The 25,690-nt window shown below is 38.7% G+C and overlaps 1 protein-coding gene across 1 annotated transcript in view; it reads left to right on the forward strand.

Annotated features, from left to right (window-relative positions):
• The first annotated feature begins 12,001 nt into the window (after positions 1-12,001).
• LOC135073448 (cell adhesion molecule Dscam2-like) overlaps positions 12,002-25,690 on the forward strand; it is a 30,129-nt gene continuing 16,440 nt past the window's right edge. The window contains exons 1-7 of the mRNA XM_063967656.1: positions 12,002-12,062; positions 16,126-16,315; positions 19,320-19,447; positions 21,192-21,350; positions 22,968-23,108; positions 24,898-25,027; positions 25,459-25,675. Coding sequence (XP_063823726.1) covers positions 12,002-12,062; positions 16,126-16,315; positions 19,320-19,447; positions 21,192-21,350; positions 22,968-23,108; positions 24,898-25,027; positions 25,459-25,675 — 1,026 coding nt within the window. The remainder of the gene's footprint in view (positions 12,063-16,125; positions 16,316-19,319; positions 19,448-21,191; positions 21,351-22,967; positions 23,109-24,897; positions 25,028-25,458; positions 25,676-25,690) is intronic.

Here is a 25,690-nt window from a genome sequence, read left to right on the forward strand (position 1 = left end):
TGTTTAATATACCACGCAATCTTGTATACCCATTCTTATAAGATACACCATACAAGAATGCATGGTAAATTCAGTGAACTGCTCCTGAATCGAATGTACCTACTACTACTATTTCTATTTATTTATATTAACCGGCAGACAGTGGTGACTGAGTTTGTTGCGGCGCTTCTTCTCAGCACTTGCCAAATGTTGGTCTCGAAGCGCTGGTAGGGTAAAAAGATTATGAGACATGTAGAGGCTCCTTAAGAGCAAAATGACGATTTGTAAGAACTATTTATTAGTCCAAACAAATAAAGAAATTTTGACTTGACTTGACTTTGACTTTTGATCGCCTCGCATTCTAAGAAATGTCAGGATGTCAGTTGTGCATTTGTATGCAGATCCTGCGAGCACAATGAGCTCAGTGCGCCTCCGCGGCCGAGCTAATCATGGCGCGATTGCTTCCCGGTGCGTGCACTCCGCGTCGTCTCGCCGTGTCCCGCGATGAGCTAGCTTGCTATATGTAAAGGAGACAGCGTGAAGGATTGCCTCTCATCGTGGCCATAAGCCTAAAATAACATAACTAGAAAGGAGTATCTGAAAATACATAAAATCTAATATACTGTTCGGTAAAGATGAGTAGCTCAGATATTTTTTAAATATTGGAGGGTTAGCGTCAGATTTTTTGAGTTGTCGAACAGTGTCAATTGGCGCACGGTCCGGTAATCCCAACGCGCGGTGATCGCTTGTTTCTATTTATTTTGGCTTGGAACGGATGTTTGGATGAAAAGTTTAATAGGTATTTATAAAACGGCGAACAAAATAATAGTGCTAAATATAGTAGAAGAATACAATACTTTTAGCTTCAGCTTTCCACGTAGATATCAACTGGTTGATGCCAGCTCCAATGGCAATCTCGACGGTGTCCCGTTGCAGTTTCATTTTCTTTTCATCAGGCATCTTCGCTCCTCAGAGGCGACGTCTCAGTCCCCCCTCATTTACTATCCACTCCCACCCCTTACCTCAACCCCCTCTTTCATTTTGATAACGTTTTACTTTTTTAAGCCGGTTAGCGCTCTCGAGTGAAAAGCGGAAAACTTTTATGACTTCACTGCAGCGAGACGTCTGTGTATAGTGGAGTACGTTCCTATTCAAATTTTATAGGAAGCTTCACATTTAAAGAAGTTTCAGGCATAATTACTGTCAAAAGTGTCAAGTAAAAAAGTCCTTAAGGCCAATCAATCCCAGGATTCAGATTCACAAATTATATAATTCATTTTATAAATTAACTGGAGTATAGCGCTGCAATAATTTAAGTCTATGTAGCCTTTTTCTAATTGCGCAGTTCAATGATTGGCTGAAACAAAACAAAGCAAAACGACTGTATTTCAAAGCGTAATTAGTGCTTTGAGCTCGAGATAAAGGAACTTCACTAATTGCTTAGGTATTTATTTCAAATTGGAGGCTCTTTTTAACCCAGAATATTTGCAGAGAGCCAAGAACTTCTTCAGCCTTCTTTCTACTAAAGTACATTCTGCCAAAGACCTTTCCCTACCCTTTATATAACATCTTTTTTAACCCATCTCGATTCGATTTCAAGTTGATGATTTGTTTATTTTGGGAAATAACAAAAGCACTGAAGTTCGTAATTTAATATTATCCTCTAGCCTGAAATCCAGGCAGGGTTTTCTTTTATCTGAAAACTAAAACCGTACATAGGATATCATTTCAATAATGGACGCTATCCACAATGAAAGGACAAAGCTGTTTTTGTCCTGAAAGTTTTACTGTGGGCGCTCTCCGCTCCGCTCCGTCGTCCGCTCGGCGGCTCGGGCGCGCGGCACTCAGCGGCCGGCCGCGGGTCGCGATCGACGCGTTCGCTCGGCAGCGCTCGCGCGGGACTCGCGATGTGTTGGTGACTTGTTTGTGAACTGATATGTGTGTTTACAACTTTATGGGATTTACATAAGCCAGTTCGAGTGAGTATTTTTTTGCTTTAAATAATATACTGTTAATTTATGCATATTAAAATAAATCCGAGGTGTTTTATAATTTTTACAACTAAAGTTTAACAAAAATTTTTGCTTAAATCTAAATATTATAATGCTAAGTATAATTCAGTTAAGATTTAATTAAAAATATAATATGAAACAAAGCTTTGAAGGAAGTTTCTTGTCAGCTCCACTTAGTTATAAGTTTTTCTCCGTTACAATGGTTTCGAAACTTATAAAAGCTTCAATAAAGTTTGACAACAGACTCAAAGTCATCGCCTTAAATATCTAATCACCTGTTTTATTGTAGCAAACCAGCCATGAAGTTGTTTAACAATATTACGAAAAATGTTGGGAAACTTTGGAACTTACTTATTTAGGCCACTTAATGGAGTTACGGTTTTGACATTTTCATGAAATATTTAGATGAAAACTAAAGTTTACTAAAGTAGATGGTGATCAAAATAAAAGATATCATCTATTATATTATTTAGGATAATATTATGTCATACTTAAATGTAATTATAAATTAGAGTTCCCATTAATAATTTGCCTACAACGCTAATTAAAAATTCTTAAATTTTAATATCAAATAAAATTAAATCTCGTGTAACATTTCCAAAACGCGTAAATTCCCGGAACGTGTCAAGTTTACGCGCGAGTTGTGACATCGTTCGCGGCCGCGGAATGCGCCATCAAATTTTGTGAACCGTCCCGACCGCGCCGAAGGAAATTGTAAAACACGTGCTCTAGTGCCTATTATAAACTTTAGTACGAAAGATTACGCCGCTACGGTTATGGGTGTTTCGTACAGGCAATATTGTAGGTGTGATAAAGAACGCATGGTGTAGCAGTCAGTTAAATAATATACAAAGTCACCCGCATTGAAACTCTACATGCACTTTTTCAAAGCACACCCTAAACAAGGTCTGATTTGGTTTTGATTTTCATAGAAATTACAGCATTTGTAGTTTAATATGTACTGTTTAAATAACGAACAATTTTTCTTTGTTAAAAATGTACCAAATTGAAATAATTCAAAATCGCGAAATTACATTAGTTATTCTAAATCGAGAGTACTGAATGGTTGATTAAGGCCGAGGCTTATTGGTCGACTTTATTGAGTTTTTTACTAATGCAGGGACATTTATTGTCCGCAAGAAACAATTTTATCACAATGTCTCAAGCCGAACTTCTTGACACAAATAGTTCCCAAGTCCGGCTGCAATACACACAGCAGCGGCCATGACAACAACGAAGTTTCGGTATGAGGAGAAGAAACTAAAATTAATAGCTTGAGTTTCCAGTGAGCGCCGCTTGTCGCTGGGCAGAGTTTTTGTGTTCATTGTATTTACCTACACTTAGTTATCGTGTTCGAGATAATTTCTAGACCTTAATATTAAAAGCATAAAAACCACATACCTAGTGAACTATGTTAGACTAATTAATTTTCAAATGCCTAAACACTAATGCCATTGTCACCTAAGTCGTGAAAAAATCTGGAGAGACTAGACCAATTTTAATGATAAACCAACAACTTTCTGCGTATTGCGGAATGCATGTAATAAGATGTTCGTTTGAATCTTATATTAGGCATTTGATTTGTCAAGTTATCAATCTTATTTCAAAATAATTATTCTAAATCATGATGGTAAATACTTACACACTTTAAAAGCTAGCTTCCCATTGAAAGGTACCTAACCTAGGTACTACGGAAGACATTAACTTACTAACGAAGAATTAACTTTTCAAACCTTCATACCTAGTTAATATAAAAACAACAGCGTTACAGCCCTCTACTTTTCAATTAACATTAAGCAAAGTACATTACGCACCAATTTGCGATTTCATTAATCTCAAATCAAGCCATTACCTCGCTGGAACACGCCATCAATCATTCTGTTGCTCCAACAAACTGAGCTGTCCAACGGTGGCTACAGTCGTGCCTAGGCTGGCTTGTTACTTGTTACATAACACCATGAAGTGGGAAGGAGACGAAGCCGTTTCATATTACTCGTGGGTAATGGGTATATTAACGAACTTGTGTTGGTACCTATTTGGAAATTACGCACGTATCAAACGATCATTAAAACTTTATCCGTGTAAAATTTTGTGCACAGATTTGTAAACACGTCGTAATAGAAACTCTGGAAGTTATAAACATAATACCTTTTATGTGGGCGTATAAAAACTGCCTAATAGGACAGCATTTTTCAACACTACTTCGATAATTTAGTTCGTTTCAGCCAAATGACATCCAAGTGTACGTCATAATTAATTACTGGAATATTATAAATTAATATGTTACTCAATAACAAAATAATGTTATTGGAAGGCATAATTTTATAGAAACTATGACGAATTGACGATACTATGTTTTGCATTTATGTCGTTCAGAGCCTGAATGTTGAAAATTCAGGCTAAGTTATTGCTTCCAAGTCCAACAATAGTGTTTAAAAAATACTTCAGTATTGTTCTGCAACGAGAGCAGTGTCTCGCAGTTTTATTTCGGCTCCCAATTTTAATACCAGCCCCTAAAATTGTACAAGGTATTCTTATTGTGAAATGTTTTTTCTTTTATCTTTGATTGAATGGGGAGGCTGGTGCTTCAACAATGGAGACGAGACGGACATTCCGTTAGATATGGAAATGAAATTAAAAGTTACTTCAAATTTGAATTTTATAACTCCATTAACATCAAGTCTGGAAAAATACTAGATTTTATTTATGTAACAAGTATGCAAATGCAATCAAATTACTTAAGGCTGAAAATCAAATCAGTTACTTTATTTCATTCAAATTATCATGACCATTTCGTTTCATTATTTGTCTATGAGTACAGCAGGTAGGATGAGATTTGTCTTAATCGATTAATTTCGTCCTCGTCTGCCGATCCGCGGGTTAATATCGCCTCGGTGTCTCGAGATGCCCGACTTAATTATAGGCAGCCATATCGTTTGGCCGCCCGCCAGCGAACTTAACCGGCTCTAGCAGATGCTCATAAAGATGCTCTTGCATTTGGAAAAATTGAGCGCTGTTATGCTCATATTACTTTAACTAAGATATCATAAAAATAAATTGGCAAAGTCTATCTATCCTCCCAGTACACTTCTCTTATTTAGACCCAAGATTAATAGACCTTTATTATATCTTATTTATTGGGAGGATAAAAATACTTTTTACACATAAAAATCATCGGAATATATTGAGTATTACAAATACAAAAACCATTATATCCATAAAATAGACAGTTATGTCATAATAATGTCTATTTATGTAATTAGCCGAGCTCATTTGTTTTCATTTCAACCGCCAAAATCGCATTACACGCTCGAGGCACACATCGGTACGCGCTTTAATTAAAGTTCAATTTGATTGGCTGTAGCCTGTATCGGCGCCACTGGACACGGCTTTGATGACTAATCCGGGATAATATTACGTCGGTTAGCCGGGACCGCTTTACCCAGGAGGTTAAGTGTCCGCAGAACATGATTGCGTCTTGACACAACGAGCAAGTATATTTTGAACTACAACTTCATTAAAAATGTCAATAAATCATTAATTTTTGTATTTCTTGTATTTCAAGTCATATATTTTGTGAATTTTAATATAGAGTAGACCTTAAAGCCCAACTCAAATGTAAAGTTTTCATTGTTCTATTAGTAATGCAGTGTTTACAAAATACTTTATTTATGTACTGTATATAGAGAGGTTTAATTAGTTCACAACTGGGTAAACAAAATGTTCAAGTATTTCCAGAGATCATAAATAGAGGCAAAATTAAGTGGGTATCTTAAGGATACTATAAATAACAATGGAATTATTTGCCACCTACATTTATAACTTTACTTAAGCTATCATTTTATCAATAGCGGTATGGTAATGTGGTGGGATACACTCCGAAGGTACAATAATAGCTAGTTACAAACCACTCCCGGTAATACATCGACTATCGCGCGGCTCGTTATCATTTGCTTACTATCAGGGGCAATTTGTATTCCGCAGGCTCGAACCGATTTGCAATCAAATGTATTACTATGTATTATGTAAATAAGTATTATGTCCTAAAGCTGGGCCAATGTCCCTCCTGCCATGCTTATTACGACATATTATTTGGGTTAAACAGTACCAAATTGCTCGATAGTGCTACTATAACACACTCATGTGTATAGTAGTGTTATATCCGTGTATTTGGTACGATATTGAACTGGCAATTATTGGACTGTATCTGCGCTCAATACGATCAAATGCATTGTACGTAATCACCATTTCATATTAAAGCACAATTAGCTATTATCGGACTATGTTATTAACAAACTACAATGAATATTTCCATAATATTATTATGTTCTGTTTTTTAACTTCGTTATTAGGTTCATACTGGGTTTTTGGTCCTCGTCTTTTGCCTGATTTTATGAAATATAACTGATTCATTGCCTAGTTATAACCGATAATAATAACATAATTATCCTGTCTATATTTAAGAAGCTAGTTAACTCCGTGATCAGTCAATGATTCTCACTAAAATTTAATTCGTAGCAAACTCTGTGCTACGATATTGAATATCGTAGCACAGACTGCTACGAATGGGAAGTAGCGTGTGCTACGAGATTACCGCCGGTTATGCTACGATATGATGTAGCAACTTCGTAGCAGTAATAATTTAGGTACTACGAAACGACTTATACGTCAAATATTTTTATACTTTGTATGTTCATATTATACAGAACATGCTATGAAATAGAATGATAATACTAGAAAAAACTAGGATTACTATAATTAATTTACAATGATTGATTCAAATACAATACCTGCCACATATGTATATTTTGTATATGCGTCATACATATTAAGTTTGTGGAAGAGTCACATAGTGCAAGTCTATGCTAGTGTAAAACTTCTATAACAAAACAAAGCCAATAACAATTATACTCGTATTTATTTTAATTAGAAAAGTAATTACTTGAACCAACTATGGAGTAGGTACCCAACGCCATCCACTAAACATCACGTATTTGCGTCAACTGCCGCGCGCGAGTAGACGCTCCACTCGCATGTCAGCGGCAGGCGACACGCGCGCGCTTTGGCGATACTTCAGCAAGTGCCTTTGTGCGGAGTTGGCTTCGCTTAGACAAACGTGCGCCGTCAATTAAGAAACTTTCAAAATTGTAACATACCGAGTTACGGAGTTTCTTAAATATCTATCTATCTATATAAATAAAAATGAATTGCTGTTCGTTAGTCTGATTAAAACTGGAGAACGGCTGGGCCGATTGAGCTGATTTTGGTTTTAAAATGTTTGTCGTAGTCCAGGGTAGGTCTAAACGGTGAGCAAATAAGGAAAAATTGCGATGGCTTATTTATTGCCATTAAGGCGGAACAGAGTTCGCCGGGTCAGCTAGTAATAAATAAATATAAACGGGTAAATCTAATAGCGGTGGCGCGTCCTAACTCTATTTCTACTCATAAATTGTGTTATTCCTTCTTTCTCGGGGATCCTAGTAATTTAAAAATAGTATAGCCATAAAATATAATATTTTAAATGTTAAATAAGACTTCCAAATGATATGAAAGAAATGTGATATTTCATATTTTAAGTGTTTTAAATAGCCTTTCAAAACTGTCTCACGAAAAAAAGCAATTACAGTGGCTCAATTTCGACACTCTCTTACTTCTCCAAAGGAGCTTTGAGAGACGTAGAGTTCTTCTTCCCTGCATCACTCAACTGTGTCCTCCTGATCGGGCTATAAAGACTTGCGACTTGTGGTATTGTTTTTCCAGCAGACCCGTAAATATTAGTATCAGCGGCACAGGAATACAAAATTTTTCAATTTCGCTGGCAAGTGTATGAGTGAAAGCTACTTACTTAGATGCTAAACGATTCTTTAACATGATTAAAGTTTGGTGTTTTGTTGTATCTGCATACAGAAATTATTGATCAGAATTATAGTTTTCTTTATAATTTGAATTTTTTAACAGTTTTTCAATTCCGATGGCGCAATTTCGGTGGCTCCGGTGGCGAATCTATTGCCGGAATTGGTCTTATTGGCTCTGGAGCATTGTACCTAGGTCTACTAAGGTCTCAGTCATAACTACAATATCGTCAGTGAATCGAAGTTGTGTGATGTACTCGCCGTATCTTGATACTGAGCTCGGTCTAGCTCAGAAGCTTGAAAACCTCTAAGTGGGAGGTAGTGAAGACTTTAAGAGATTATGGTGTCTCCAACTCTGAACCCTCGCAGCAATCAGATAAGTTTCGAGTTCTGATCTTGGGGGAGGGCTGATATGATGAAGTTTTCATACAAATACTTCAGAAGTTGCATGTATCGACAGTCAATTTGACGCCATTAAAGAGACTGTAGCACAGCCCAGGTCTTGACCGAATCGAAGAAGATACAAAAAGGCCAATAATAATGACTGATTATAGTCCTCAGTCTTCTGCATAATTTGACGCAGCATTAAATATGTACGTAGTATTACAAACGTCTTTTCCAAAATGAGGTTGTCTGGGAAACTGGATGTTTCAGGAAAAAGCTGCCTCACCTGACTCTGGACCATCGCAACGTCCATTCCATTCCAGTCTCTAGCACCACCACCATGTCTTATTTTTTGGTTTATCGACCATTAAACATGGTGGTATTTAAGAGAACTTTAGTACTAGCATTCCATCTGATTTCATAAGCTCAGTTGTGATTTCATTATCTCCTGGTACATACCTTGTTGTTTTTAATAGGGCATTCTAATCTCACTCAAGCTAAAGTCTAGGATATCTTCGCTAAAGTGTCGGAATAATCTCGATCTTCAGCCTAATTACTAGTAGTGCTTCTTAATCTCTCCAAGCAGCTTAGGCATTTACCAAAATGGTTCTGATATCCTCGTTATTCATGTTGGTATATTCAATTTGGTCCTCGCAAATACATACTTTCGATTTATTACAAAAAAATCGTCTCTATAATACACTTTGTATCAGCGTGAGGACTTGGATAGCTATTTATACATCGATACTAAGCAGAATCTTAAAAACAGATGAGAATAGTCCTGAAACAGCTAAAATTTCCCTAGTCTCGTAGGTTGCAATCTATTCTGCCACTCGAGATGAAAATTCGTGGGGCTTTGGAGCTGGATTGGCACTGGTCATGGCTTAGGCTTCATCAGTCGACAGCTTTTGAGCATCTTTTATTCGGCATTCTTCTATTTCGGTGATGACTTCTTCTTCTTCCTCGCTCCCTCACTGATGAGGATCGCAACTGCAGATAGTGTTCCTTCATAGACTGCGGTCATAAGCTGTGTGGTGATCGGAGAATGCAAATGTGATTAAATTGCCTGTTCGTCTAAAAATTATTACTACATTTTGATTTTTGCAGTACTATAGGGTGCAGCTCAGTACGCTTTTACAGTTCTGGCATCTTTTGCTAGGCCTTCTCTCTCTATGAGGCTGGCTGGATTTAGTCCTCCGTTTCTTAATTGTACTACTTTCATCTAGCTCATTGTCGCTAGGTTTGCATAGTTTTCCGTTAAATTACCCTGTCACAAATATGTAATTTTTAGTTCAGTAGCTGGTATAGATCTAGAAATATCTTCATACTTAATCTCCAGTTCGCATGGTCTTTAGCGAATAATTAGTTGCGTAATTCTGAGTATAGGATAGGTAATATGATACCATCATGAAAACTTGGCTAGCCTGGACCAATATTTTTACTTATGGAAGATAAACCTAACACCAACCTGGGGCAGTTGGTCGCCCTCCCGGGACTAGAGTTGGTTTCTGGGTTTGAGGGTCATGTATGATGTCTTTATGATGACTCTAGAATAACGGGGCTGTTGGCGGCTAGAGCCAGAAAGTTTTGGATTTGTTCTCTATGGAGGGATTTTGCCGTTATCACCATGCTTAGCAGGCTGGTTGGTAGTTCCAGTATGGTAGTATAATACCCGGAAAGATGCTGCAGCCCACCCTCCAGTATTTTGATTCCTTAGTCGGCTATTACGACTCACGTGGGAAGATTTGATGCTTTTTTAGGGTCACAACACAGGCCTGAATATTGTTTTTAATTATAAACATCTTTACTGGATAATAATACTTAATTGATTACAAATAAATAAGTAATTTGAGACAATCATCCGTAACATTCCGAAGTCCGCTGTATAAATAAATTTCGGTGGATTGGTTCTTAATTCCGGTGGCTCAAATACAATTTCGGTGGCTCTTGATAATTTCAAATTGACATATCTCGAGAAGTATTAATAATATTTTGATCTCTACCATATTATTGAATAATACAAGTTATTTACTATTATTTCTGCCACAAAAAAGTTTTGGAAGTGGAAATTAAAATTCGCCACCGGAATTAGGCAAAAAACGAGTTTGTTGATATTCACCCAAACCTGATATCCGTTGATTTGGCTTCGTTTCATTGAAAAAACATACAGTCAAATTGAGAACCTCCTATTTTTTTGATGTCGGTTAAGTCTAAAGTCTAAAATATCCAAGTGTCCCGGAACATCGTCAAAGTATATACTCGTAGTTATTTAACGTTTACTTTAACGGCGTTGAGATTTATTTTAAAGTGACTGAATCCACAATCCACTTTTATTTTTATTAGGATAATCTGATTTGGAACCTAGAAAAAATCTCAAAGCGATCCTCGTTACTAGTTTACGTCTGGAAAAGTTTATCTGTCCGTAAAAATAAGCTGTTTCTCTTACCCAAGGCAGCATTGGTAACTAGATTCAAGTCTCCGAGGGCCCGAACTCGAGCACTCGAGACGCGAAGGTTTATTGAGTTCCGAACTGACAACAACTTTGAATACGCACAAAAGACCCGCGCTCATTTCCCCGTCAGGACTATTTTTTGTTTGTTGGGCCAATTGTACGTGACTGCGTCGCGACGTTGCCCTACTGGTATAAGTGTCAATAAGAAACCATTGAAATAATGTCAATTATATTTAAAAGTTAACTTGATTTGTCTAAAGTTATCTAGTGCTATACAGGGTGGAAACGATAAGTGATCTCACTCGATTATTTCTAAACTATACCAGATATCAAAAAACTAGTTACTGATCCTAAAAGTGCTTCATGAGCTCTATCAAACGGTACCAATAATAGGTTAAAGAATAAACTGGATCTATCCGAAAATTCAATGTTACCGGCTTCCATACATTTGGTATAGCCTCATAATATTAAAAACTGCAAAAGATATCGTAAAACTGGTTACTGATCCTAAAAGTGCTTCACGAGCTCTATCCAATAGTATTAATATTAAGTTCCAGAATAAACTGGATCTATCTAAAAAATCATTGTTTCCATCTTCCATACATTTAGTACTGTCACAGATATGGCACTCATCTCTTGATAATATTATAGCAAATTTTATAGCAAATAAAGATTAAAACTAATGTTTTCCATAAATAATTTTAAATAAGAATGCAATTTACGAGTTTATTTTAAGTTTTTTAAAAATTACACTTCTAATATTGAGCGGTTGGCATACATTTAGTATGGAAGCTGGGAACATTGAATTTTCGGATATATCCCGTTTATTCTGTTACCTCTTATTGGTACCATTTGAAAGAGCTCGTGAAGTACTTTCAGGATCAGTAACCAGTTTTTCGATATCTGGTATAGTTTAGAAATAATCGAGTGAGATCACTTATCGTTTCCACCCTGTATTTATAAGAAATTGTGTTTGTTCTTTAAAGAGAAGGAACTTATTTATGAAAATTTTAATACGCTCTTTGATTCTTGCAACATATTTTATTGTCATGAATTACGGTGTATTTGCTTTGTTCTTATTTATTTAATTACGAACTTAAGTAGTCAAACTTTTGAAACTGGTGTATAATATATCTACATACAACGATTTTATCTGTTGGTACTTATAAACCCATATCCCCCTGAGTGAAATAGTATAATGTGTCCCTCCCAACAAAAATCTCGTTTCCAAGGGGTCGTGGATTGGATGTGTCACCTGACGGCATTGTATTGTTGCCAGGCGACGACGACAGGCGACGACGACGGGCGACAGACGACAGGCGATGGCGACAGACGGCGGCAACATGCACGCTATCTTCCTCGTGGTGACTCTGCTGCTTGCGCGTAAGTACAACACCTCGATCAGTCTACTTACGCTTTTGGGTACAGTTTCATTGATGAATCTGAACTGAATGTAACTTACGATGACGTGTAATGAGTACCTATTGAGTTTTTTAAAATATACAATAACACTCTCGACATTTTCAATTTAAAGGCCTAAGTAGGTATTTAAAAAAATTGTGCAGTAGGTAAGTATGAATAGGCATACTGCAGCTCACAAAACCTTGTTTTTGTGCGTACAATTCAATGCGTGAGCTCTTCTGTCTTGACCGATTTTCCCCTCGCACAAAAGCCTCTTCAACCACGTTCCATGTTCCTTTTAATTTCGGAGATTGGTTCCGTCACAATGCCCGCGGAGGGATTACAGGTATATTGTAATAATTTCATTTCTCTCCGTCCCTCGTCTCGACGCTCAACAAATTTCTCGGGAAGGACACAATAGAAATTTCGTATACGACATGACAAAACGTGTTAAGTGCGCTCAACGAATACTAAGAAATAATTAGAACTGGCACTTCTACCACTCGCCTCCCTACTGTGGCACACCACACTCTATTGTAAAAGTGAAACAGAACTAATTCTGCCAAACAACTGCCAACAAACTTAACAGAATTACACATTTGAGGACGATTCGCAGAATCGTCGACGCAAGTTTCCAACTCCGACGCTCGACTCCTTTTTTTAGGTCAAACGATTTTAAAACTCAACTTGTTTTGTTAGAGTTTTAAGTGGCTTAAAGTTAGTCTCTGTTTGTGAAAAGAATCCGCGCAATTAACTGATTTTAAGTCCCCGCGGGACACATTCGGGATTTTTACCAAAATGAACCTTAATGAAACCGAAAAACTTTTGTTGTTTTTTGTCTTTAGCTATCGAGTTAACGCAGATAAACTCACCGTCGGGGAGAAAATGAAAAAATTCAGGAGCTTGAGAAAAGGCGAGAGACAAAATAAAAGTCTTTCTAATTTTCTTTCAAGGCTTACAGAAGGATAACATCTTACTGTCGGGATTTTTGCAAAATTGAAAAAGCTCAGATTTATAGCGAGCTTCATAATATTGTAACATGAGGAAATCAACACGCTGTATTAGCAAATTTCACTCTACAGTTCAGTTAGCATGACGTGCTATTTTATTCAACAGGACAGAATAAAAGTGTTCCATCATTTATTAGTTATCACATTTTTTGTCTTAAAGCGCGTTTTAGTAGAGAAACGTAAACGGATGATCTTACATTAAGGCCGGGTAGCAGAGAAAATGACGAAAATGAGGTTTTCATTTTTCATTTTTGAGGTACTAAACAGTAAAATTAAAGGCTAAGATTTTTATTGGGCATAGTTGAGGATATTTTCTAGGGCTATTAACGGATGGAAACACGATTTGATGAAGTTGACTCGATAGAATAAATTCCCAAAGTTACCTCTATTCGTTTTCTATTTATGGTTTTATTTTTAAAATAAGCGATTTGAGATTCTAAATCTTTTACTAAACTAAAGTTCAGAAATAACTTGAGGGCTTTTAACGGATGAAATTTTTATATTGCGTCTTATTTAGTTACTATGTTAAAAAATGTGGAAAAAATCGTCCATGACGGCTTGGACAATCTCAATCAGTCGCGCGGTGGCGCTTACGGAGGACGGACGCGTGTCAGTTTTTTGGCCGTGACAGTTCGCGATTTGTCAATATTTTTGACAATGATGACTTTGATGAGTCACAGTATAATAATATCAGTGTTACTGGAGAAAGCTTAAATTTTTGATAATTAAGAATTTATTATCAATTTTGTCTACCTATTGAAATTTAAATCGTTCGCATCCTTTTAAACGAAGACTCTACTCATGATACATAGTATATTCCTCAAATATGAGACAAAACCAATGAGTTAAAATTACATTTTAATAGTACCTACATACAATCGTCTTACACTCTTTAGAAGAGCACACTGACACAAATAAATAATAAAAAATACTGTCTAAGGTCTGTAGCCAAAGGTCTAAGCTGTAAGATAGAAGAATCTTCTAGCCAAAAAGATGGCAGATGCAGCAGATGTCAACGGATTTAAAACTGGAGTTCATGAGACTCCTTGAAGACTTGAGTATCTAGAGCGTCCCTTCCTCCACCATGCGTAAGAATTTTCACAAAAATACTGTCTAAGGTCTGTAGCTAAAGGTCTACGCTGCAAGATGGAAGAATCTTCTAACCAAAAAGATGGCAGATGCAGCAGATGTCAACGGATTTAAAACTGGAGTAGATTTGACTCCTTGTAGACTTGAGTGTCTAGAGCGTCCCTTCCTCCACCATGCGTAAGAATTTTCACAAAAATACTGTCTAAGGTCTGTAGCTAAAGGTCTAAGCCGTAAGATAGAAGAATCTTATAGCCAAAAACATGGCAGATGCAGCAGATATCAACGGATTTAAAACTGGAGTTCATGTGTATCCTTGTAGTTTTGAGTCTCTAGAGCAGTGGTTCTTAACTTTTAAGTCATGAGGGACCATTTTACCAAATTTCTGTCTTGTCAGGGACCACCTCATAATCGGTCAAAACCAGTTTGACTGCAAAAATCAGTTAAAAGTGGTTTTGACCAAGGTGTGCAAGTGCACATCGTGGACCACTTGGAATGCCTCCAGGGACCACCAGTGGTCCGCGGACCACCGGTTAAGAACCACTGCTCTAGAGCGTCTCTTCCTCCACCATGCGTAAGAATGTTTCAAAAATACTGTCTAAGGTCTGTAGCTAAAGGTCTAAGCTGCAAGATAGAAGAATCTTCTAGCCAAAAAGATGGCAGATGCAGCAGATGTCAACGGATTTAAAACTTGGAGTTCATGTGACTCCTTCTAGACTTGAGTCTCTAGAGCGTCCCTTCCTCCACCATGCGTAAAAGTTTTCCAAAAATACTGTCTGAGGTCTGTAATAAAAGTCTAAACTGCAAGATAGAAGAATCTTTTAGCCAAAAACATACTGTGGTTATAAGGTGTACCAAGGGTACATGCTACACCTTTTTATTCGATTGTAAGAGTACTGGTTTACTCACAAATCCGTTTTATCTGATTTTCTGAAATCTTTTAATTACACTGGTGTTTATCATTCAAATCAATGACTAATGTTTGAACTAATTTGGACATATCAAGGTCTATCATTGGTATTTTTTTCAAACTTCTGCGTTGAGCCATTTACGAGATCTGGGACATCACAAAACAAACAAACAAAGGACTAATTATCTGCTATACTCTCGACTCTCTAAAGCACAACATTTATAAACATTTTGCTGCGGTAATGCACTCTAGGTAACCGTGTGTGATGCTCATTGCTCATAGTGATTTTCGATACAGAGCCCCGTACATACGTTATACATAAATTATGGAAAAAAAACACCCAGACCAATACAAACAAATATGTATGCAATTTTAGTATGATATTTTTATTTATTAATAAACAAAAAGACTGAACAAAATTGATGCGTGTACTGATTAATGTAATTAACTACATGCAAAGCTTTGTGAATTGCAACAACTATAATTTATTATCCAAGCTCTAAATAATCGCTAATACGAGTAACTGATCATAAAATGTTTTTCCAATCGCTCAAGCTCCCGAGGATCTACCGATAGGTCGGGTGACGTAATCTTGAAATTCTTTTAGCCGGCGCGGAACTTCCGGAAGGTCGGGTGACGCCACGCCTCTTTGAACCGTGTTTACTTTGGCAGTTATATTCTATATTTATTCGATTCTAAAATATATTCCCAAAAATTTTGAAAGTTGTTTTAATTTGTATCACTTGTATATGATTTGTATTAGAAAGTGCTGTGAGTGTGACGCTTGAACGGAAGGAAGTCAACCTAACCTAACCAACTGCGTATTTCTAAACTGCGTATTTCTATACTGTGTAGCCGCGAGAGCTCTTTGGCGCGCTGTCTTCGGCGAAGTATTGCGCGCGCAGATTTTGACGGCGCGAAATACCTACTTTAGCAGAAATACCAAGCCTTAAAGTAACTACTGGCTGTCACAGATACTCCCTACTATTGTTTCATAAAGTATGTGGTGTTGTGTGGTCCAAGCAAGCATGTGTTGCAGCGGGTTCAGACGGCGCGAGCCGGGCGGCGCGGCGGCAGGGCCCGGCCTTCACGGAGGAGCCGCCGGCGCTGGTGCGCTTCGCGGCGGCGGGCGGCGTGCGCCTGCGCTGCGCGGCCGCCGGCGAGCCCCCGCCCAGCGTCGCCTGGCTGGGTGACGATGGGACGCCGCTGGACGATAGGCCTGGACTCAGGTCAGATTAATTTACCTATTGTTTTTGGAAAACCAATGGTTTTGACGCATGAAAGGGCGCCGCTACTATAGGTACTCCGCGTTGGGTGGAGGGAGAGCCATATGTCACTTGTACATAGATAGTTACGCACATCTTAATTTGATTTGAATACAATGGCTTCGCTTTAGTTAGTGTCAAGTAGTGTCAGAACCTAAGTATGTCATACCAGGCTTGTTCATCTCCGCGAGTTTACATCGAAAACAAAACACGCACGATGGCCCACCTACAGGATATTATTCAACAAGGCCTCACATAAGAGCGAACATTGACTCACGCACGCGTATTCTTGTGTATGATGGAAGAAAATAAAGAAAATGGTGTACTAAATACTGTGCAGTATTTAACTGCCTAAATAATAATAAAAACACAGCATGTACTTTTTTTAAGTTGCCTCAAGACACTGAGAGGTAAATAAGTAGTTAATATTATTCATGATAATTCATGCTAAATCATGTATTTCCTCCGCCATTTTCCGCAGTTTGGCACCTCACGTCACATCATTTTACTGAAGTCAGCCCTATAGCTTCGGCGCAGTGCCGATCACTGACGTTTGTCAACAAAATGGTGCTTGACTCTTGAGACAGGCTAAATTACACCATATTGTTAATGACATTGAGCATATTTTTTTTTAAATACCTTCGCGAAGTAAAACTTCTGTACGTAGTACTTATTTATTCTGTGGTCATACGGAGAAGATAAACTTTCAACCACGCTCAATTCCAAAGCTCTGTGTTGACAAGCAATGGATACAAAAGTTTATAGTCTGCACAGGATATGTATTACTTTGACCATAGCTTTCTAAAGCACATTTTTCGCAGCAAAAGATGTTCTTGTGATTACATTATTGAAAGAAAACACAAACAAAATTGTTATGTAAAAAGTCTTCCTATGCTCCCATGAACCCATGAAATAGTAAGTTTTACCAGCGACCTAGTTCGGCGTTTCCAATTTACAGGCTTTGTAAATACGAAACAAAGCGGATCACGAGAAATCTAGATTGGAGGCCGGCGCCCGCTGACTTGTTGCGCGGGCAACAAACGGACAAACTACATACTTGCCACGCAGCGCGCTGCTCGCTGCAACTAAATATTCTCTCTGTTGTACGAGTACTACCATTGTGTGCGGTTACAATGAATGTACGCAGTTACCTGCGTCATGTAGTCTGCGTTTTATGGCTACTCTTGTACCCCACCGACCCCAGCGTCCTCCCCCGGAGGTCGGTGATATAACACTACAAAATTAGATGAAAAACTAACACCTTACTGTATAGTACCATATAACTATTTTTTTATTCACGTCCCACTTGTAATGTCTATAATATGGATTATGTATCTTTTTCGGTCATTACAATTATACCAGTGCGAAACTGAGCATAATAACGATACTTAAATATCACATCATTAGCTGTCACCCTAATGGCAAATGAAATGATAACACCTCAATAGGTTATTTTAAGCACAGAGGAGTAAAATTAATGAGGCCATTTTTTGCAAGAAAAAAGTAATAATTAAGTCCAATGAGGGCGATCATAATTTGCCTGCAGTAATTGTTCCTGAGACAAACTGCTATCATTAGGAGTCTCCTTTGGATATTGCGAAGAATGAAATTTCATCCTTCCTTTGTCTCGCCATTGTTATTGCTGATACTTTGTAATTTTAATTTATGCTGTAATAAAGAAACCTGAATTAAACTTCATGTCCCACCGTCAATCACGGTTTTACGTTTCCGAAATATTAATCAACAATATTAGACTCTGTACAAATTTATATAGAAATGTGCTAACATTTACGTGTTATTATTATAAGATTATACAACGTTCATTTAAGTTAGGCCACTTTACCGTACAGCAGATTTTCCTTGAAAGTTATCTCATTACTATCTTTAAATAGACTTAAATTAACACTTTTTTATAAAATTAAAGTAATTTGAAAAAAACTAGCAACGGGCATTTTTCACAATAATGAGTCTCGTTACATTTCGCTCTCCGTGACAAAAACACTTTGCTGCTCAGCCTGAAAAATTGTTGCACAAAGAACTAAGTGCATTTGTCAGAGCTTTGAAACAGCTACGAGAAAGCTCTTTGAGATTACAGCAATAGCTTTCTCGATAGAACCTTTCTAGGTATTCTGTAAAGATTGGTCTGTGCAAATAAGTAATTTGGTTAAAGATAATCTAACATGGAATGCCATTATGTGATTCGCCGTAGTTTGTAATATATTTAAAACATGAATGTTTTTTATTTAAGTCGTTTGTTTTCTCGTCTCCTGCCCCGACGTTATTCATAGTACTCGTACATTGTGATACATCGCTTGGGAGCCGCACCGTGCCTGCAGCGCCGCGAGCCCAAACAAATGAGTGCAAGAGCATGAAATACACCGCAAGTTTGCGAGCACATATTATTTGTGTCAAGCACAGCGGCTACACTCCTGCATTAGTAGCCGAAAACTTGACTTGTGACTGACTAACCAAAACCGCCAAAACCGTTTACTTCAAGCAATTTGACGAAACTTACGTATTAAAATCCTACTACAGCAAGCTTGACGTGCTATCGACTGTACATTTGCTGTATGTAAGGTAAAACAGCGTCTCCCTTGAGAACACTGCTACAATATAATAATTTTAATTTTGAAATTTAATTTTGTTACCAATCAAACCTGTTGCTATTAACGTAATTATAATCAGTACAGATTTCAATAAATATTATTAGTTCAGTTAACTTACGCTTTTACCAATCTAATCTACATAAACGGATTTATTTAAGTTAATTTGATTTTAGCTAGAGCTGGAGTAATGTCAAGCGAGATATTATTCATCTTGCTAACTTTTATTTATAGTAACCCGGTTATTTTCATTAGCTTAGTGGTTACCCAGGTAACGCTATCTCGCAATGGGCTCTTTCGCGCACCACCCAGACCTTTTAAATATAGATGATGTTACTATTTTGACAAAGAATTCATTTGCCCAGGCGGGTGTACCCAAACGGCACGCTTGAGGTGCTGCCATCAAGCGCTTTCCACGCGACTAGCACGCTGCGCTGCCGCGCCGCCAACGCGCACGGCGTCGCGCTGTCCCGGGACGTCACGCTGCAGCCAGGTATCATAGCTTTTAGATCGGCTACGTAATGCTACAGCCAGGTATCATAGGCTTTTAAACTGGATAACGTCATGTTACAGTCAGGTATTTATAATAAGCTTTTTTAAAAACTTCAAAATCATTTTACGCAAATCGATCTACCTACTTAAAACTCGTAGAACAAAATGATGTTGTAATATTGATCTTAGATTTCTAGTCCTGCGAGGTTGCGGATGTTTTACAAATAACCCTGTAGGTAGAGGTTAATAAATCTCACGTTCTAGCCACTCTCCGAAATTGATTGCGGAACAATATTTCTACTTGTTCATTCATTTACTTTAGTAGCTCTAAATAATGATAAGGCGTCAAAAACCTAGTCAAAAACCCGGAAAATAACTATTAATTTTTATTTGTTTCTATTAATAATAAAAAAATGGTTCTTATAATTAAACATAATAATATATATTTTAATTTCATAAATGCAAAAAATATAAAGAAGATAGTCTTTCACCATTTTTTGTATGATTGAACTACATTTTAAAGGTTCTCTCATTCCATAATCTACCATAATGTCCCGAAATTGGCCTGACTAAGGTACGAGTAAAGTTCTATCGTATCACACAACTTTCTGTGTTTCGTTGTTCAGTTAAAGTGTTCTTAGTCCATGTAATGTAATACCAATTATCCTTATTTTTATTAATAATGTTATAAAACTCGCCAAGAAGCTTCGGGAGAGATCCTGCGTGTAATCGCCCGAGGCCGTGTTGCCGCAAATGATCGCAGTCGCCGTGTCCGCTAATGTCTTCCTGGTTCACTGCTGCGACCAATTTTTACTTCTTTGTTACAAATTAGCCACGATTATAACAATGTTTGGATTCACTAATTGTGTTGTAAAATCTGCAATATTAATGAATATTATTCTTATTTTAAGCACGAACCTACAAGGATATCACCAATTTCACCCAAATCAAGAAATTCTTTAGTTCATCAGCTACCAACATAATCATCAGGCTATTTAGGCGAACCAGAGTCAAATGTAAGATTTGGCTTTTCGGCAAACAAAGATAGAAAAAAGCAAACCTAGAGCAATACCATATTGTTCCACAGAAACTTCGGCGACATACATCGCACTCACAATGCATCATATTCCGCTTGCCCCACAAACCTATTTTTGGGATTCAATTTAAATTTGAGTAACCGCATCTCCAAAATTGCTTCCCGAACGAAACAAATTACTTGTTGGGATATTCAGAGCGCAAACTCGCGGCCAAGTCGGCCAATAAATCGAACTCGGAGCAACTAGTTACCTCACTAGTTGGGCTCTTATCCGATTTGAGCTCGATGACTTGCTCTCGATCAGAGTTACACTCAGTTAATGAACCGAACCCTAGTTAATGATTGGTACGAGTTTCGTAACATTTTATCTTTAAAAGCTGGTATATTGCCTTGGATTTAGTGCGACTCTACACGTTTAGATTTTGATTTTGCCACAAAAATGAGAGAATTATTTACAAGTGTTGGGATGCACAGCAGGCAGCTCTTGTAACAAATATCAAATATTTACCTAGTTGTCATAAATATTAAATGTAGCTTCAGCCTTTAGGAATCAATACGCTTCCTGTGTGATGCTACATTTCAAAAATGCATGTAGAGTCTTGAAAGTTTACAAAAAAATTAAATTTTCGAATCTTCAAATTTACAAAAAATGTTTTATTTAAGTTGTGGAAGAAGTTTAGTAATGTGATTGTTTTGTTTTCAATAATAGTGTCAGATACGGGCTGGGACGCAGTTCTGTCGGCGCCGGCGGCGGCGCTGGGCGGGATCGCGGCGCTCACGTGCGGCTCACCCGGCGCCGCTGAGCTCGTGGCACCGGCCGTGTGGTACCGCGGCGACCGCGTCATCGACACGCACCAGCCCACGCCAGGTTTGGAACACGGCCTATATGACCGTTTCAGAAAGTTCCACTTCTCAATCAAGTGCAAAAAAGGAGGCGGCTTTTACTTTTATAGGTCGCATTCACTTTGATACCATCGGTTCAATCGGTAAACAAAATGGCAGGTTTTTGCATACTTATTGTGACTTTTCAGTGTCGTGAGTAAGGCCCTTTTTACACGTCCCGGTTGCCGGCTAACCGGCGCCGGGTATCCGGTGGTGAAGTGTATGGGCATGGTACGTAGCTTTCACATGTACCGGCGTAATTAATCCGGCATGCCCATACACTTCACCACCGGGTACCCGGCGCCGGTTAGCCGGCAACCGGGACATGTGAAAAGAGCCTAAAACTTTCACAGAGCGGTTTTATAAGTGTTACTTGTTCATCGAAATTTTTTCCTTTTATCGTATAACCTTTTATTCAATGTCAAGAATAGGTATTCTGAAACTTATAAAGTTGGAAGCCGATCATAAATAAAATACAATCTCATTTCTCCCAGACTGAAGGAAGTAACTTGAACCTAATTATTTAGTATTCACTCGCGGGAAGTTCTTACCCGGATAGTTTCAAGGGATTATCGCACCGCACTCGGAGGAAAAACACTGCGAGCGAAGAGGGAACAGAGAGGAATAATAAATCTATCATCCGCCCGCGTGTCCGGCGCCTCCCGTAACTCACTCCGATAGCGCTCTTAATTAATTAATTTATTGGCTTCCTGATATCAGCCGCTTGCGCTTAGATTGTTTTTCGTGTTTTTTCAGCTGAATGATAGTTACGCTTTGACATTATGGTACTTAAACGTAATTTAATGAAGGTATTCAATGAAAAAAAAGTTTTGCTCACAGTTGAAGACGACGAGTACCTATACTCATACTTGTATTTTTCAAAGGTTTCTTACAGGGAAAGTCTTACTATGTTTGATAGTCAAAAACCTGTATACGAATAATTACACAACAAACAACTTTATCTCTTAAAAAATAAGTATGTACTTACATAAGTCAGTAAATTAAATAATAATAATACTAGGTACGAGTAGTTTGTTGTCTAATTGAATGTGGTTCGTAAAGGGGGAGATTCCTTCAAACTCAAATTATATGAGTACGAGTAGTATTGCATTGCAGGTTGGACATTTCTGCGTCTACATATAACTTAAGTGCTCTAGTTTAAAGCCACTAAGAAAAGTTTGCGTGTAAAAGTTGGAACGTAATGCAAAAACTTCCCAAGATTAATACCGTCTTTTGTTTTATGAAAGTGAACTCGCCGGGTCACGACACGTTGCGAACTTAAAATATCAAGTAGCGGGGAAACCGTAAACTCTTAATTAAAGCCGAGTGGTCTAACAAGGGCTTCTGCCGTGCCATATTTATATCTCGGGAGCAATATTAATTAGGGCCATATCTCATTCGCGCCGTATTTCTCCTGGACTCTGATGAATGGCTGGATAAGAACTCGTTATAATCTCCCTCAAGACACCGACTTTACTCGTGTATGCATTTTTTATGTCGGCGGCTAATGAATTTAGTTTTTCAATGCCAGGTGTACAGCTTTGTTTCGTTAATAAATGAAAGCTAAAGCGGGTTTTGTTCATGTTATTCGCTTGTTGCGTAGATGGTCGGTACCTAGTGGCCGGCAACACGCTGCTGATCCGCGACGTGTCGGCGGCGGACGCGGGCGCCTACAGCTGCCTGGCGCGCCACGCGCTCACCAAGCACACCAAGCGCTCGCGGCCCGCGCACCTGGCTGTCACCAGTGAGTACACTCATCATCATCATCGTCTCAGCAATAGGACGTCCACGGCTGAACACGGCTCCCCCGATGCTTTCCATGTTGCCCGGTTGGTAGCGGCCTCCTTCTAGCGCCTTCCTGCTACCTTTACGATGTCTATGACGATGACGATGTCTACCTTGTGGGTGGACGTCCCGCGCTGCATTTTCCGGTACGTGGCCTCCACTCCAGAACCTTGCTGCTCCATCGGGCGTCAGTTCTGCGTAGCATTAAGTTGCTTACTTTGGGGCTAGCTGGCGCTGTGTGAAATTGTCCAAAGATTTATTTATTTATTTATTATTATTTATTTACTATGTGCCCTGCCCATTAACACTTTAGCTTGCTAATCCAGTGGCAATGGCAGTGGGCGGGGCACATAGCTCGTAGAGACGATGGCCGTTGGGGCAGAAAAGTTCTCGAGTGGCGACCACGGGCTGGAAGACGTAGCGTGGGCAGGCCTCCTACTATGTGGACCGACGATCTGGTAAAGGTCACGGGAAGAGCCTGGATGTGGGCAGCGTAGGACCGTGCATTGTGGAAAACCTTGGAGGAGGCCTTTGTCCAGCAGTGGACGTCATTTGGCTGAAACGAACGAACGAACGAACTTGCTAATCCGTCGGGCTATATCAGGGACTATAGTGCATTTACGGATCTCCTCATTTCTGTTTCGATCTCGTAACCAAACACCGAGTATAGCACGCTATGCAACTTTGAGCTTGAGTACACTATTGTAGATAAAGTGATAAACCTAAGTTTGTTACGTTCTTCATTTCATTTATATGATTGAATTTGTATTTAATATAGCTACCCTCATTTTGAGCTTAATATCTGATTTAGTTTATCAATAAATTCACTTTGAATACAAATGATTGCAATCCTCATCATCATCATCATTTTAGCCACAGTACGTCCACTGCTGAACATCGGCCTTTCCCAAAGATTTCCACATCGCACGGTTGGTAGCAAATTCTAATGAAAGTGTTTTTTGATAACGGTTTTATATTCCAGTACTGTTTTACTTTGTTTATTCGATTCCCTGTACTGAAACAATAGGCTTCAGCAGAAAACCGCTTTTTCATACACTTACCCGAAATTATTACTCGTGACCTTTAGCTACGCGTTACATGGAATTGGTTACATAAGCTTTGAATTTGATAGAGATATAAATTCTGGGTAACACACCTCATAGTATTAATAATTCACCTAAAAACATTTTCTATTTCTAGAATTATCTGTACCTACTGGGATTTGAAGCTTGTGTTATTTACGAGTAAAATATTTATGACTATTTACGAGGGCGTATTTTTCAAAAACGTTTTTACACACCTACTTAATACATTTTAGATCCATCTAAGTGATTTTATGTAAAATCATCCCTGTCACTTAAGTCCCATTAAAGTGACTGAGAGCGGTGTTTATGTAAGTTGTCTCTCATAATTTATCTCAACACAAACACAAACGGAACACTTTCGCTCCCAAATTCCCTGTCACGAGTTCCATAACGGCGGAGGATGAAGAGTGATGGATTGCACCTGACGTGAGCACACTGGAACCTCGTGATGGTTAGTTTATTGGGAAATTCGATCATTTTGATGAATTTGACACTCGCTCATACTTTATTGGACACAGCAAGACTTAGCACTATACAGTATAGTCTATTACAAAAAATACATTTTTGTTTTGAACCCTAAAGACTAGCACTAGAGACATGTTAATGTTTACTTGTTTAGCTTAAATTAATATTTCGTAAGTTAAAAAACGCATTCGGTTGCAGCCGGGCCTTCCAACTCGGCGCCGAGACTAGTGGCAACGTCTAGCGAGATCTCCGTGCCAGCTGGTGCCGACTTTTGCATACCCTGCGTCACCACAGAGCACCCACCGCCGCATTACACGTGTGTATTAACGTAACTTTAGTTTGAAACTGTTCTATTAGAAGAGACATTTTACATTTTCATGCTACTTTAGTTTATGCACGTGTGGTTCCATAAGCTGCAACTCATTTTAATGTGATTTTTCTATATAGTACGGGACTATTTCCACCACTGAAACTCCTGTGTAGCCAGGATCTACAGCTTGACCGCCATAAAAACCCAACCCATGAAGGTCAAGTTTGTCCCGGGGGAAAGTTCAACTGTCATTGGACCCGCAACGAAATTAATTAGAAGAACATAGGAGGAGTCCGAAATTAAGATTCGACTTCCCTCCATTGCAAAGCGGACAGCTGACAAACAAAGGTTTTAATAACCTTTACGAAAAGATATGCACCACGGACGAAACGAAAGTAGTATTAATGGTGTTGCTTGCCTCATTGACCAGTCTTGGTTGGTTGTGTCAGTTGGTACCGCGAGAGCGGCGGGCGGCTGCAGCCGGTGGAGCCGTCGGCGGCGCTGTGGGCGTGGGCGGGCGGCGCGGCGCTGTGCTTCCCGCGCGCGACGCCGCGCGCGGCCGGCGCGTGGCTCTGCAAGGCCTACAACGTGTACGGGGACGCCACGGCGCAGATGAGGATCGAAGTCAAGGACACGCTCACTGTTACTGTTACGCCGGAGTTAGTGGTGAGTGTTTACAGT

This window comes from Ostrinia nubilalis, chromosome 1, assembly GCF_963855985.1.
Source record: "Ostrinia nubilalis chromosome 1, ilOstNubi1.1, whole genome shotgun sequence".
Classification (NCBI taxonomy): Eukaryota; Metazoa; Arthropoda; class Insecta; order Lepidoptera; family Crambidae; genus Ostrinia; species Ostrinia nubilalis.